The 16,667-nt window shown below is 39.9% G+C and overlaps 1 protein-coding gene across 1 annotated transcript; it reads left to right on the top strand.

Moving 5' to 3' along the window:
* The first annotated feature begins 5,035 nt into the window (after positions 1–5,035).
* Positions 5,036–5,677, top strand: LOC110876423. Its single transcript, XM_022124598.1, has 2 exons — positions 5,036–5,453; positions 5,535–5,677. Exons 1-2 carry the CDS (start codon positions 5,036–5,038, stop codon positions 5,675–5,677), a joined length of 561 nt encoding a protein of 186 aa, XP_021980290.1.
* Positions 5,678–16,667: the final 10,990 nt, after the last annotated feature.

Below are 16,667 nucleotides of genomic sequence, written 5' to 3'. Positions count from 1 at the left end.
ATCATCAACAATCTGAAGAAGAAGCTAGGATCCAAGAAGGGAAAATGGGCAGAGGAGTTACCTTATGTGCTATGGGCTGATAGAACAACTCCCAAGAATGCCACTGGTCAAACACCTTTTTCTTTAGTATTTGGGGCAGAAGCAGTGATCCCAACAGAGATGGTGATCCCAACTGCTAGAACAAGTGCTCGTGATCCTGAAAAGAATGCTACAATCCTGGCTCAGGATTTGGATACTATTGAGGAAATCAGGGATCTGGCTAGGATAAGGATGGCAAGCTACCAACAAAGAATGGCTGGTGCTTACAACAAAAATGTTAGGATAAGGAAGTTTCAAGTCGGAGATATGGTGTTGAGAAAAGCATTCCAAAACACTATTAATCCTGCTGACGGGAAGTTAGCACCAAAGTGGGAAGGCCCTTACTTGATTGAAGCTGAAGCCGGAAAGGGGGCATACAGATTGCTAACTATGGAAGGAAACTTGTTACCAAGAGCCTGGAATGTTGTTCACTTAAAGAGATACTTTATGTGAACATGATCCTTCAAGCATGTGATCCTTACATTGAAGTATCCTCAAAGAATCCCGGTGATGTCAGTGATCCTTACTCTGGTAATGTCCTTATCTTAAAACTATTACATTTCCTTACTTTTTACCAAAGGATAAGGATCCTGTATCCTTCATCCTCTTCTCACAAAACCATTTGAGTTATGATAGTTCAGGTATCTACAGCATATCGTCAAAGATCATCAAAAGCAACGCAGATTCTTGGGTCTAACCCCAGTTATCCTTGGGATTATCCCCAGTTTCCGCCAGCAGCGCACGATGATCCTGATATAGTTCACGTCTTTGGGACCAGTACCCACTTCCGGGGCTGACAACCTCATCGTACTGGCTATACCCAGGATCCTCCGTATAATGGTAGACGTACCATACATCCGTTCCTAAGGTTTCTAACGTTTTCACGTTAGCTAAGGTTTTGACATTTTCATGTCACTAAGTTTGGATAGTCGCCAGTAAGGGCCATACTCCAGTTTACACACGATCCTTTGGGCTTGTCCCCAGTTATCCTTTGGGCTTGTCCCCAGTTATCCTTTGGGCTTGTCCCCAGTGATCCTCCGGGATCATTCTCGGTTATCCTTTGGGCATGTCCCCAGTTACTAATTTATCTTTTACATTGGCTTAGTCCCAAGATATGTTCCATTTTTCAGGTTCTCGAAGTTAAACAAATAAGGATCCTTAATCCTAATCATCCATTAAAGTTTCACTTATGGTTATCTTGATTAAAGGTTAGGATCCTAACTTGGATCCTCAGGTATGATCCTTGACTATTTTGATTATACTAACCAACCCCTACACTTTGACAACTAAACCTATGATCCTTGAAATTGATTGCTTCAAAAATTTTCAATGTCAGGATATTTGATCTAGGATCATATCCTAAACTTATTAAACATGGTTTGCTCAACTCTTGTTACTCTAACAAACATGTGTCAAAACAATTGAAAATAAAAAGGATAATAACACAAGATAAGCGACAAAAGTTTAAGATTAAAAGTTATATTATTAACAAAAGGATCTTTAACCCATGCAAAAAAGTTGTCAAAATTGCTAACCCACATTTCTACCAGCAAAACGTGGCCCGTCCACATGGGTTAGCAAAGGGTGTCCATTGTCTTTGCGGTCTTAGCAGGTGCAGGAAATTAAAGGCGGCAGGATCACAAAGGCTTCATCCCCCAAACAGAGGATCCCTCCACCATTTGCAATCCTACCCACTGTCTGAAGGATCCTGGATCCTCAATCCTAAAACTATTGTTTAAGTACAGACCATCATTGTTTGAAAACACCAACAACCACAAAAACTACTACCAAAATTTAAAAATTGGGCTCCGGCTATGTCTAGAAGTTTCCATCATTGCCCAATCTTGCAGCTCAAACCTTCGCTGCACCATCACCACCAGCTCCACTTGCTTCACCCTGATCCTTACCAGCATCTCCACCTTCAAGCATAGGGATATCCTCAGCATCATCATCATCATCCTCCAACTCTGCCAGCCTTGCCTTCCAACCTTCCACGTCCCATGTGCCTTTGTCAAAGGAAGGATCCTGAGCCTCTGCAGCCATTTGCAGCTGGATCTTATACATGGTTACCGCAGCAGAGACCTTAGCATCCTGGGTGATATCATGCTTCTCGTAGTCAAACTTGATCAATGCTTTAACAGCTTCATCCCTGGTAGCACGGAGCTCCTTCTCAAGATCGGCTATCTTGAGATCCTTCAGCACACCCATCTGTTGGAGGTCGGCAATTTGGCGATCCTGATCTTCAACGTGGCTAACATAAGTTTCTATTTCAATAAGTTTCTGCAAAAACAACAAGATATGACGTCAGACATAGGTGATCCTCAAGAACTATCAGGATAACCAACAGGGGCAGTGATCCTAACCTCGTTGACAGAATCAAGAAACTGCTGGCGAATCAGGGGAAATCCTTGGAGACCCTCAGCATCAGAAGTCTTTCTCTTCTTCCCTCCTTTCCCTCTCACAGGTGCCTTGGGGACAGAGGTACTCGGGCTGGCCGGATTCTTCTTCCTCACAGATCTGACGTTAGCAAGATCATCGATACCAAACTTGGAGGCAGACTTAGCAGACTTAGCAGATTTCCCAGCGCCTACACAACCAAAATAAGATAAGTATTCTGACTAAATTAAAAATCTTACATAAAACTACTTTTTAAATAAGGATACTTACTTGACATTGTGGCAGATGCAGATGATACTTCCTGTGAATCTTGGGTGGCAACTTGAAAACTTCTGGTTTCAGGATCAAGCTTTCTGAAGGCTAGAACTCTTTCTCTTGCAGCAGGGGTTAACTTGAGATGAGCAATGGAGATAGCTGCACAATAAACAAAAAACAAGACATTAGTGATCCTCATCATAAGAGACAAGTCTGATGGTGATCCTTCCAGGATCCTCCATCCTACCATGGGTGGCCCACTCCTTGGGCAGATCATTCCCATCAGGGAGGGAATCTCTTCTCACAAAGAAGAAACGACGCTTCCAGTTCGTGTCGTTTTTGGTAACTTTCAAAACAGGGTGATCCTCCCCGGCCTTCCGTTTCAACAAATATCGATGAGAACCAAACGTGGTAAGATCATAAAGCGCGGCCAGCTCTGCCATCCCTAAATCAATCCCCTCTTGCTCAATGATCCTTTCCAGGGTATACAAGACCCTCCAGATCATCGGCATAGCTTGGATATAAGATATGCCGGTTAAAGAAAAGAAGGATTGGGTGAAGGCTGGAAAAGGATACGAATACCCTATGGTGAACGGAGTAGCAGGAAAAGCCACCCAGACGTCTGAAACAAAGTCGCTCAAAGCAGTAGGTGTGAAGGATTTGAAAACAGCATTCGCCGGAAAGCAATGACGAATCCTATCTACATGAGCATCGGTAAAGCAACATCTCTCCGTAGGAGAGTCCTTAATGATCCCTTGGCTTTTCAGGGGACTGCTCTTCTCGTGATCCTTATGGGGAGAGTTTCGGAGCAACATCCTCACAGCAGAATAAAAACAGGGGAGCAGAAAAACAGAGCAAGAGAAGGAAGAATGAGAAGAGAAGAAAAAAGAATACCTGATCGATCCTCGGTAGCGATTATAAAGGGAAGATATCTCGAATTTAAATGCAGAGTGATCCTAACCCTATCTCCTATTTATAATCATGATTTGCAGGGATTGTCACATCTATGACGTAAGGGTTGCAACGCTAGTTCGATATTAACGGCTAGTTATCCGAGTCATTCGTTGCAGATAAGATCAAAGCAAAATATAACTCGTTTATTTACAATAAACTCCTTATATTTTGGGGGCAATTGTTAGGGCTGGATTTTTATCATACGTGATCCTTATACGTGATCCTAACCAATGATCCTTGTTTCTTTGGCAGACAGTGATCCTCAGGAGGACTTCAGGATCAGGATCATGGACCGTTACAGGATCCTCATGCTAACGGTTACCTTCGTTTAATACAATGTTATCTTGCAGGAACATCTAGCAGGATACGCTCTTAGCATCATAACCAAGGGACGCGTCTTCACAATTATGGCATTAGCTTAATCGGGGATAGACGTTGCAAAGGATATGGAAACTTAGCTTGATTTAAGGGCGGCAATTTAGGCTAGATTGTCTTTTATTTCTAAAGGGGTAATGAGCTGATTATTAGTCTTTTTACCTAAAATAGGTCACCTACACTTGTATATATACCACTCTTCCTCATTCGGAAGAACACAACACAATTCTCACACGCTTAGACACTCGAAACTATAGTGATCCTTGTACTCAGCTCATTATCATCCGAAGTTGTAACTATATTTTTCTTATATTGAAGTTGGTGATCGGTAGTTGCCATCACCCGAGGTTTTTTATGCCGGAGATCATACATTGATCAAGGGCTTTTTCCTCGTATAAATCATTGTGTCTTTGCATATTTCTCATAAAAGTGATCCTTTACTTTTTCTACAAACCAAGCATCATACCCCATTTACATAAAGTTTGGTTGCATTATCCTTGTGTGATTTTTGACCAAAACACTAACGTGGGTGAAGATGATGTTAATGTTAATGTGGATGAAGCTAATGTGGGTGACGATGATGTTAATGTTGATATGGATAAGGATGAAGATGATGTTAAAGCTAATGTAGATGAAGTTAATGTGGATAAAGATGATGCTAATGCCAATCCTAGTATTGATATTTTTGATCCTAGAACTTGGGATGGGCTTAATTCTAACTTGATTAATGAATTGGTTATGAAAGGTCCAAAAAGAGATTTGACTATTGATAAGGGTCCCGTGGATAAACTTGGAAGACGATTTTCAAGAATCATGTACACTAGAATTCTATCAAATAGGGAGAAGCTTGATAGAGAATGACTAGTGTAATCAAGGGCATCCTAAAGGAGGGTTGGATAATGAAGGTTATGCGGACTGGAAGCATGCTTCTCAAGGTCTAAAAGAGCATGAAGTTAGGTTTGAACATCTCAAGAATATGAATAAATTGTTTGAAATGCGTGAAAGGCTGGAATGCAACAAAACAATTGACAAAGTAGCATATGAGCAATTTAAAAAAGAAAGAGATTATTGGAAAGAAGTCATTTTTAGGATTATTGTACTTGTGAAATTTCTTGCTAAACATGGTTTAGCATTTCGCGGATCAAATGAGAAGTTGTATCAACATAGCAATGGAAACTTTTTGGGATTGGTTGAGATGTTGGAAGAGTTTGACCCGATTATGAAAGAGCATGTGCGACGTATCATGAGTGATGAACTCCATGTACATTATCTTGGGCACAATATCCAAAACGAGTTAATACAATTACTTTCTCATCACGTTAAAACAGAAATCATCAAAAAGATAAAACAAGCAAAGTATTACTTCATAATACTCGATTGCACCCCCGATACAAGTCACTAAGAACAAATGTCCATAATTGAGAGGTATGTGAATTTTAACTCTAATTTTGTGACCGTTGAGGAATCTTTTTTAGGGTTTTTGGTTGTTGATGATACTACCGGTAAAGGACTTTTTGAAGTTACATCTAAGAAATTAGAGTCTCTAGGTCTTGATATCAATGATATGCGTGGTCAAGGCTATGAGAATGGAGCAAACATGAAGGGAAAACATAGTTGAGTTCAAAGGAGATTCTTAAAAAAAATCCTAGAGCTTTGTGTTTTGGTCAAAAATTACCGAAGTAATTAAGTGGTCAAATTAGTTAAGTGAGGTAGTGTGCTAGAAATATGTGTGAAAAAATATTTAAGTTAAGTTATTTGCTAAAACAGTTTCAGGATACGGCTCAGGATATTGAGCTGTATCTACGATCAAACAATGAGCAAAAAAGTAAAGTAAATGACACGAGATGTACGAGGAAAGCCCTTGATCAATCTAGATCGCCGGCATAAAACCTCGGGAGCTGACAATCGCAGCTGCCTTGTTCTTCTTATTGCTTGAATAACCAGGATACAGTGCAGGATAAAGCTCAGATCTCTACTAAGTGTTACAATGATTGCAAGTGATGAGTGTTAGTGTGCGATTACAAGTGAATTGTGTATGAATTCGAGAGTTAGAAGTGGAGTGAGTTGAAGTGAAGTGTCCTACGAGATCTGGCCATCCATATTTATAGTAAAAGAAACCAACAAACTATCCTATTACTCCGGGATACTTTGGAATATTCCATTCTGAACGTTGGGGGCTGCTTCTACTCGTTTTCCACGTGCTTATTGACTACAAAACCGGGTCTTTAGCTCATATAACTGTTACAATGTCAATAACATTGACCAACATCCGATATTCTCGCGGAATATGCCTTTCTGACCGTTACAAGACCCATTCTTCCACCATCAACGTCCATTTTTCAACCACCTTGAGCGAATCTTCAGGTAGATCAAGTCTTTTAACGTTGGTACCTTGCAACCAACGTTTACAAGCCAATCGTTAGTAATAGTCAGGATACTGCCTCAGGATATTACCAATATCCTGGCCCGGTATCCTGATACGGTATCCTGATCCGGTATCCTGATCTGGTATCCTGATCTGGTATCCTGATCATATACAACTAATAAAAAATCAAGATACAAAGTCAGGATATGGGCTCAGAATTTCACCCATAACAATTGTCCCCAAAAATATAACTGTTGGATATCCTGATTCCAACGGGTATATTTTTTAGTCATTCCAACATGTCTGGTAAGGATATCTGTTTTAAATATTCCTGCATAGGTTTGGTTACTTCAGAATACTATCATGTAATGAAATTAGAATTACTCCCTTTTACGCAGATTCCATCAAGGACCCTGCTACTTTTGATCCAGAGGAGCTTGGCAGCTTTTCTAAGCCTGCCTTGGTGAAAAAGGAGCCATATGTTGCCATCAGCTCTAAGCCCTCTTCTGCTGCTGCCGAAGGTTTCTCTAATGGTGACCTTGGCTTCATGGAATCCATCGAGCCCATGATCTCCTTCCCTAATAAGGTAAGTATCCAGATCCTGTATCCCATACACATATACTGAACATGTATCCTGGTTAGTTTGTCTTTAGTGATACTTATATTTTGTAGGGTCTAAATTATCTGGTCGTCCTGCACTTAGAACAATTTTAATTTCCTGCAAGTAGAATAGTTTGACAGTTGAAGGTGGAGGGATCCTGTGTTTTCAGGACGAAGCCTTCAACTGTTTATGTAAATATGTTTTATAAACTTAATTGTGTTCTTGGTGAATGGGTCGCTTTTTGAGACGAAACCAAGAATACAATTTTTTGGACCAATAACAATAAACTAACCTTTTCGACCTTATCTCCGTGTTATATGTTATTTTGAAAAATTTGTTCTGAATATCCTGATCAGGATACTGGTATGACACTTAATTGCTTTGTCACCTTTGTTCAAAATGTTTGACAAAAACTTAGTTAAATACAAATTTTCATAAAAACTTAGCTTACTCAGATAAGGCCTTCAAACTTAGGAACAGTAAGAATCCATACCAGAAACACCTAGGCAATAATCTTCATTCTTAAACCTTTGAATCATTCGCAATGTCCCCAGTGGGATATAATGTTGGTATAGGTTTCCTTCTCGCTCCAGCATAAATGTCCCCAGTAGGATATAGTATCAGCATACGTCATGTTCCATCACGAATGTCCCCTGTCTGTGCAAGACTAGTATGTTGTACCGGGATATGATCCTTTAGCAATTCTTCAACCAGTTGTTTAAACTTAGTAATCTTTTTTCAAAAATTTATGTAGACTCGTAAATGATTATGTTTTTTTTTTGAAAATATACTTTGGGATTATCCAAAAACTTTGTATTTTATTGGGACTAAACCCATTTTCCACGCATTTAAGCCGGAGTATAAGAACCTCAAGACTTGAAAAGGTGAAAACCTTTAAGTCTTTGAGTTTTACTGGGGATTTTACCCACGTTTCGTGCGTTACAGGCGAGGGTGTGGAAACCCCAAAACTTAGAAAGGTGAAAACCTTTAAACCTTGGAAGAGTGTGAAAACACTCTTGTTTTCGTGCGCTACAGGTGGGAGTGTATAAACCCCAAGACTTAGAAAGGTGAAAACCTTTAAACCTTAGAGAGTATGAAAATACCCTTTCGTGAGAGAGGGTGATCAATCCTCATATACCTTGAGGATCCAGGGTATAGCCAACAGTAACGAAATTGTCAGCCACTTTTACATGAACTGGTCCCGCCACCTTGAACTATCCCTGGATAACTTGCGCTCCAGGCGGGGTGTTTAAACCCAATTCGTGAGAAAGGTGAATACCTTTAAACCTTTGAAGGGATCAGGATCCCTTAAACGTGAGAGAGGGGGCCAATCCTCTAATCTTCCGAAGTATCCTGAGTGTGTATCCTGGAGCTATATCCCGAGGCATATACTGCAAAACAACTTTAAACTAAAGTGGGTGTTAGCCTGGCTAGCACCTCTCCGATGCTTAAGTCAGTGTTAGGTTCAAATACAATAGAATTATATATAAAAGAGATAGAATTCATACGATCCCGAGTTAGAAATTAAATTCTAAACTCACTTGAAATAGGCTTTGAGATGTATAACATTCCAGGATCTTTGTAGTATATCCCCCCTCCATATTCTTAAGCTGGTATGCTCCTTTTCCGGATTCTGATTCAATCTCATAGGGTCCTTCCCACTTTGGAGCCAACTTTCCATCAGCAGGTTTCGTAGTATTCTGAAAAGCTTTCCTTAACACCCAATCTCCGACTTGGAACCTTCTAGTCCTTAGATTCTTGTTATATGCCCTGGATATCCACTGTTGATATGCTACCATCCTTAGCTTTGCCGCATCCCTTGTTTCATCCACAGTATCTAATTCTTTACACATTGCTTCAGGATTCTGCCCAGGATCCTGAAGATTGGATCTTGCTGTAGGTATCAGCATTTCTGTTGGGATCACCACTTCTGCTCCAAATACTAAGGAGAAAGGGGTTTGGCCAGTTGCACTCTTTATTGTTGTTCTATCGGCCCACAAAACAAAGGGTAATTCTTCTGCCCATCTTCCTTTTTTGGCTCCAAGTCTCTTCTTTAAGTTATTGACAATTATCTTGTTTGAGGATTCTGCTTGTCCATTTGCTTGAGGATGTACCGGAGTAGACTTGATCATTTTGATTCCCCAACTCTTGCAAAAGTCAGTAGTCCTCTTGCTTATAAACTGAGATCCATTGTCACAAATAATTTCAGCTGGTACTCCAAACCTGGTCAGGATATTCCTCTTTATGAAGGATACTACTTCTTGGTCTCTAACTTGAACAAATGCTTCAGCTTCAACCCACTTAGAGAAATAATCCGTCATTGCCAGCATAAAGACTTTTCCTCCCGGAGCTTTTGGTAACTTCCCTACTATATCCATCCCCCATTTCATGAACGGCCAAGGGGACGCTACAGGATATAGTGGTTCAGCTGGTTGATGTAGTATGTTACTATGTCTCTGACATGCGTCACATCTTCGAGCATATTCTGCGGCATCTTTTCTCATTGTTGGCCAATAATATCCTGTCCTTAATACTTTTGAGAATAACGACCTGCCCCCAGTATGGTTACCACAATCCCCTTCATGTATATCCTGAAGTACTTCTTTGGCTTCAGGATCCTCGAAGCACCTCAAATACGGTCCTGCAAGAGATTTCTTGTATAAAATATTATTTATAATAGTGAATCGTGATACCTTCATCCTAAATGCCTTAGGATTTTCATCTCCAAGGATGTGTCCTTCTTTGAGATATCTCATGATTGGAGCCGTCCAGGATATAGGATCTTCTTTAGGATGCTCTGCTCCAGGATCCTGAATATCCACTACTTCTTTATCCTGAGGATTCGTTGCAGGATATAAGACATGTAATATTGGTATTTGGGTCCCTTCAGGTATCCTGATCGATGATCCCAAATTTGCTAAGGCATCCGCTTCAGCATTATCCTCCCTTGGTACCTGTTCAAGTATAAAAACATCGAAATATCCTGCTAATTTTTTGAGAATATCGAGATATTCGATTAATTTCTCACCCTTAACTGCATAGGATCCATTAAATGGTTAGTAATTAACAAAGAGTCAACATATACTTGCAAATTTTTGATACTCATACTCTTAGCTAATTCTAATCCTGCAATTAATGCTTCATATTCTGCCTCATTGTTAGTAGCAGGAAATTCACACCTAATAGCCTGGGATAATATGTCCCCCTGTGGCGATTTTAGTAGTATTCCTAATCCTACTCCTCTTACATTAGATGCACCATCAGTATATAATGTCCAGGATCCTGAGGATTCTCCTAACTGTTGAACTTCTAGGTCTACCTCGTCCTGAATGTCACTACTAAAATCAGCCACAAAGTCAGCTAAAGCCTGAGACTTTATGGCATTTCTAGGTTCATATACTAAATCATAAGCACTCAACTTTACTGACCACTTGGCCATCCTGCCCGACATTTCTGGTTTCCTAAGCACATTTTTGACAGGATAATTTGTCTTAACATGTATCCTATGTGTCTCGAAATAATGTCTAAGCTTCGTTGATGCCATGACCAATGCTAGTATTAATTTTTCTAAGTGAGAGTACCTAGTTTCAGCAATAATAAACTTTTACTAACATAATAAACAGGATATTGCTGACCTTCATGGTCTTTTATAAGAACGACACTTACAGCATTCCCTGATACAGCAAGGTATAGGGATAGTGGTTCACCATTTTCAGGCTTCATCAATAGAGGTGCGGTTGAGAGATATCGTTTCAAATCCTGCAGGGCTGCTTCATGCTTCTCCCCCCATTCGAATCTTTTGTTCTTCTTCAGGATATCATAAAAGTCTTTGCACTTCTATGAGGATCTTGAGATAAACCTGTTTAAAGCTGCTACTCGGCCTGTCAATCTTTGTACGTCCTTCATATTTGAGGGTGATTTTATATCCAGGATAACTTTGATCTGCTCTGGGCTTGCTTCTATCCCCCTTTTTGTCACCATATATCCAAGAAACTTTCCTGCCCCCACTTCGAAATGGCATTTAGCAGGATTTAGCTTCATGTTGTATTGATCCAGGATATCAAATGCTCCCTTGATATCTTGGAGGTGATCCTCAGTCTTTTTAGATTTCACCACCATATCATCGATATATACCTCCATGGTATCCCCCAGTTTGTCTTTGAACATCATGTTTACCAATCTTTGGTATGTTGCACCTGCATTTTTCAAACCAAAAGGCATAGCTGTATAACAATAAATACCTGTTGGTGTCATGAAGGCAGTATCCTCCTGGTCAGAAGGCTCCACTTGGATCTGTTGAAATCCTGAAGATGCGTCCATGAAAGTCAGCATTTCATGCCCGGCAGTGGCATCTACCATTGCATCAATGTGGGGAAGAGGAAACGGGTCTTTAGGACAGGCTTTGTTCAAGTCTGTGTAGTCTACACAAACTCTACATTTCCCATTTTTCTTTTGTACTACAACCACGTTTGCTAGCCATCTTGGGAACTTAACCTCTCTGATCATTCTAGACTTTAATAGTCTTTCAACTTCCTCCTGGATAATAGTGTTCCGCTCAGGAGCAAACTTCCTTCTTTTTTGTTGCACAGGCTTGAATGATTTATCAATTCCAAGCTTGTGAGTGATAATATCTTTGGATATTCCTGTCATATCCTCATGCTTCCATGCAAACGTTGACATCCTGCATTTCAAAAAGTTAATTAATTGTTCTTCAATATCCTGAGGGATATTGGTTCCCATGAGCACCGAAATATCGGGATTATCCTGGTCTAGGATAATTTTCTTCACATCCTGCTCCGGATCCTCCACGATATCCTGGGCCCGTGTCTTTAATTGCTATGCTGTACTAGGTTTGGTTGAGGATTTCATCGAGGATGAGTAGCATTCTTTCGCCTCCTGCTGATCACTATCAACTTTGACAACTCCCCAAGGGGTAGGTATCTTGATGCATTGGTGATATGTTGATGGCACGGCCTTCATATCGTGAATCCACGGTCTTCCCAGTATGATGTTATAGCAGGATAGAGAATCCATCACACAGAAACGTTGTATCGAGTTGACTCCTTCAACGTATACTGGCAACTTTATCTCTACCACTGTGTTTCTAGCCTCTCCACTGAACCCAACAAGCACGGTAGACTTTGAAGTGATATCCATTGGAGATACATTCATTCTCTTCAGAGTTTCTAGTTGGATTATGTTGACGGAGCTGCCATTATCAACCAGTATCCTGCGTACAAAATGGTTAGCCACATATAACGTTATTACCAGAGCATCATGGTGAGGATCCTGCACAGTATCCCTGTCATCAGCGTCAAACGTGATCATTTTGTCGGTTGTGAGGGTAGTCATCTTGACAGGTTTGTCTCCCCTCTCAGCCTTAGCTTCTTTTGCATGTCTCTTCGCCGCCGAATACGAAGTCCCACAAATATCTGATCCTCCCGAAATAAAGTTGATTATCCTGGCATCCGGGGGAGGTGAGGCTGCTCGTTCAGGGTCCTTTTCAGTATCCTGACCCTTATTCTTCTTTCTTCCCTGGAGATCCTTCAGATATCCCTTGCTCAAGAGATAGCTTATTCCTTTCCTTAAAGCAATGCGATCCTCAGTAACATGTCCGAAATCCTCGTGGAAGTCACACCACTTGGACTTATCCTTCCAATCAGCCTTTTGTTGATTCTTCCGAGGCCACCTGGCTTTGTCTCCTAAACCCTGCATAGCATACATTAGTTCAGAAAAACAATATTCAGATAACTCAGGATACTCCTCAGGATCCTCGTCTTCAACAGCATTCACTTTCTTGTTATCATTTCTACCGTACGGCTTAGAGCGGTATGGTTTGTACGAGGATTCTGACTTCCTGTTAGTTGATTCATATGTTGAGGATGCATTCATCCTCTCTTGCATTTTCTTATCATCTTTCAGCCTGATATATCTCAAGGCCCTGTTTCGAGCTTCGTCCAAGTTCCTACAAGGATTCATTACAAGATCCTGATAAAATTGACGATCCTTCTGTAACCCCATTTTGAACGCTTGTACTGCCGTAGCAATATCAGGATTCGGGATATCCAAGGATTCTCTACTAAATTTTTTAACATAATCCCTTAGGGATTTTTTGTGATCCTTGTGTTATCCTGTAAAGATCACTTGTTAGTTTCTCAAAGCTCCTGCTATAAGAAAATTAACCGATAAACAAATTAATTAAATGAGAAAATGATTTAATTGAATAAGGTGGAACGTTTAAAAGCCATTTTAAGGCCGGTCCTGTTAAAATTAAACCGAAGCCTTTGCATAAGCATGCTTCCTTAGGTTCTGGTAGGATTGGATTTGTTTCCATCCTTTCCCTATACTGGGCAATATGCTCCTCAGGATATGTCGTCCCATCATACAACTTTATGCTGGGAGTCTGGAATCTTTTCGGAATTTCAGCATCACAAATTGGATGAGCAAATCGGGATATCCTGTGACTATCCTGGGATACTTTCGGTATAGGCTGCACTGCTCCAGGAACACTTGATATCATATCCTTCAATTTTTGAAGTTCCCTGGTCAATACTGGTGTTACACCTATATCCTGCAAAGAATCAGAATTATTAGTAGCAGGGATACTGATATTGGCAAACATGTTACCAGCCTGTCGGCTTTCGCCATATCCTGGACCATATCCTGGGCCATATCCTGGATCCCTCACGGTCGATATCCTGGCGGATGATGGTATCTCCAGCATGTTGCTCCGGGACTGACTCGGTATCATGTTGCCTTGATTATCCTCGGTAAATGTTGATGAGCTAAAGATTAGCATCCTGGGCTATAGAGGAGTAGTTGTATACTCCATAGGTTTCCTGGAGTTTGACTTCAAGAGTTGTATATCCTTCATGATTGTCTGGTTAGTTTCTTGCTGCCTCTTCATTTGTTCCTGTATACTACCAAACAAAGACAAAATTTCGTTATTAGAAGCAAGGATATGGGTTCTCCCTGAATTTCCGGATCTAGAAACATTCTGAGCAGCAGAAATTTCTCTCGGTGTGTGGCTTTCATTTCTCCTTTGAAATGTCTGAACTTGTGAAGGTGAGGGAGGCACCGAACCAACTGTTGCAGAAGTTGTAGCAGACACAGTAGAAGAGCTCATGTTTGATCTTGAGGCCATTGTAAACAATGTGGCAGAAAGTTTTGAAAACAGAAAACCGATTAACGATTTCACAAAGATTTTTAGTAAAGAGAGCACCACTTGCCCCACGGTGGGCGCCAAATTGTTTTGGTAAAAAATTACCGAAGTAATTAAGTGATCAAATTAGTTAAGTGAGGTAGTGTGCTAGAAATATGTGTGAAAAATATTTAAGTTAAGTTATTTGCTAAAACAGTTTCAGGATACGGCTCAAGATATTGAGCTGTATCTACGATCAAACAATGAGCAAAAAAGTAAAGTAAATGACACGAGATGTACGAGGAAAGCCCTTGATCAATCTAGATCGCCGGCATAAAACCTCGGGAGCTGACAATCGCAGCTGCCTTGTTCTTCTTATTGCTTGAATAACCAGGATACAGTGCAGGATAAAGCTCAGATCTCTACTAAGTGTAACAATGATTGCAAGTGATGAGTGTTAGTGTGCGATTACAAGTGAATTGTGTATGAATTCGAGAGTTAGAAATGGAGTGAGTTGAAGTGAAGTGTCCTACGAGATCTGGCCATCCATATTTATAGTAAAAGAAACCAACAAACTATCCTATTATTCCGGGATACTTTGGAATATTCCATTCTGAACGTTGGGGGCTGCTTCTACTCGTTTTCCACGTGCTTATTGACTACAAAACCGGGTCTTTAGCTCATATAACCGTTACAATGTCAATAACATTGACCAACATCCGATATTCTCGCGGAATATGCCTTTCTGACCGTTACAAGACCCATTCTTCCACCATCAACGTCCATTTTTCAACCACCTTGAGCGAATCTTCAGGTAGATCAAGTCTTTTAACGTTGGTACCTTGCAACCAACGTTTTACAAGCCAATCGTTAGTAATAGTCAGGATACTGCCTCAGGATATTACCAATATCCTGGCCCGGTATCCTGATACGGTATCCTGATCCGGTATCCTGATCCGGTATCCTGATCATATACAACTAATAAAAAATCAAGATACAAAGTCAGGATATGGGCTCAGAATTTCACCCATAACACTTTGTATAGTGCTTGTGGTTGTCATGGCCTTAATCTTGTATTGTGTGATATGGCTAACACTATTACAAAGTCTAGAGAATTTTTTGGAACAATACAACGGATTTATACTATCTTTGCCAATTTTATTAATAGGTGGCAAATATTGAAAGAGAATGTTAAATGATTGACTCTTAAGTCAATGTCTACCACTCGTTGGGAAAGTCGTGTAGATAGTATTAAGCCTATTAGAACTCAACTTGTAAATGTAAAAAAAGCTTTGAAAGAAGTTCGGGCATCCGATAAAGATCCTAAAATTCAAAGCGAAGCCAAATCACTTGAAAAGCATGAGGTTGGTGACTATGAATTTTTGGTACAAATCGTCATCTGGTATGAAATATTATCAAATGTGAATCTGGTTAGCAAAAGGTTGCATTCAAAGGATGTGGTTCTTGATGTTGCTATTGATGAAGTGGCCAAATTGATTAAATACTTCAAAAATTATAGAGAAGTGGGGTTTTCTAAGGCAATTGATGAAGCTATAGAAATTGCTAATGAATTGGGTGTTGATGCGGAATTCCCTCAAAAACGTGTGATACGTAGGAAAAAACAATTTGATGAGAATTCAAGTGTAGACGAAGTTATATTTTCACTCGATGAGGATTTTAAAGTCAATTACTTTTTATGTATTGTTGATCAAGCTATAAGTTCTCTTCAAACAAGATAAACAAGATTCGATCAATACCAAGAATTCGAAAATTTCTGGGGTTTTTTGTTTCCTAAAAAGTTGAAGACACTTGATGAAGCCAATCTTAAGTCTTGTTGTTATCGTCTTCAAGAAGCATTGAAATATAAAAAAGAATCGGACATTGATGCTAATGAACTTTATTTGGAGTTGAAGTTGATCGAGACATTCTTACCTAGTTACATTGTCAGCCCTTTTGATGCTTTAAACAATATCAAGCGGCTTACTCATTTTCCTAATGCTATAAATGCATATAAAGTGCTTTTGACAATTCCGGTAACGGTGGCATCGGCGGAACGAAGCTTTTCAAAATTGAAGTTGTTGAAGACTTATTTACGATCGACAATGTCTTAAGAAAGACTTAACGGATTGGCGATTATCCATTGAAAACAAAATATTAGAAGGTATGGAATATAAAGACTTGATCGAGAGTTTTGGTTCCAAAAATGCAAGGAGAGCCGTGCGAATCGCTTAAGTAAGTTCGATCATTTTGTTACACTACTTTTGTTTTGTTTATTTTATAACAATTATCGTCGTATTGTGGTTTTTATATATAATTATGAGTTTATATTACAAGTACTAGGCCCAAATTTTTTATCTTGCCAAGGCCCAAAAGTTTTTTGTAATTCTCGGGGACGACCTGTAACAACTGCCACTAAAATCAATAATTAGGACGATAATTAGTCAATAAGAAAACCCTAATTGAGACACCCAAGTAATTCTGCATTAGCCCTAAAATTTTCA

The sequence above is a fragment of the Helianthus annuus genome, chromosome 9, assembly GCF_002127325.2.
Source record: "Helianthus annuus cultivar XRQ/B chromosome 9, HanXRQr2.0-SUNRISE, whole genome shotgun sequence".
Classification (NCBI taxonomy): domain Eukaryota; kingdom Viridiplantae; phylum Streptophyta; class Magnoliopsida; order Asterales; family Asteraceae; genus Helianthus; species Helianthus annuus.
The sequence above is the reverse complement of the archived record's forward strand: the minus strand, read 5'-3'. Positions and strand labels throughout refer to the sequence as shown.

Bases quoted from the DNA above. Each gene is read 5' to 3' on its own strand.
- LOC110876423 (XM_022124598.1), top strand. From the start codon at position 5,036: ATGAATAAATTGTTTGAAATGCGTGAAAGGCTGGAATGCAACAAAACA. The intron at 5,454-5,534 runs GTCACTAAGAAC...AATCTTTTTTAG, and splicing joins CGATTGCACCCCCGATACAA to GGTTTTTGGTTGTTGATGAT.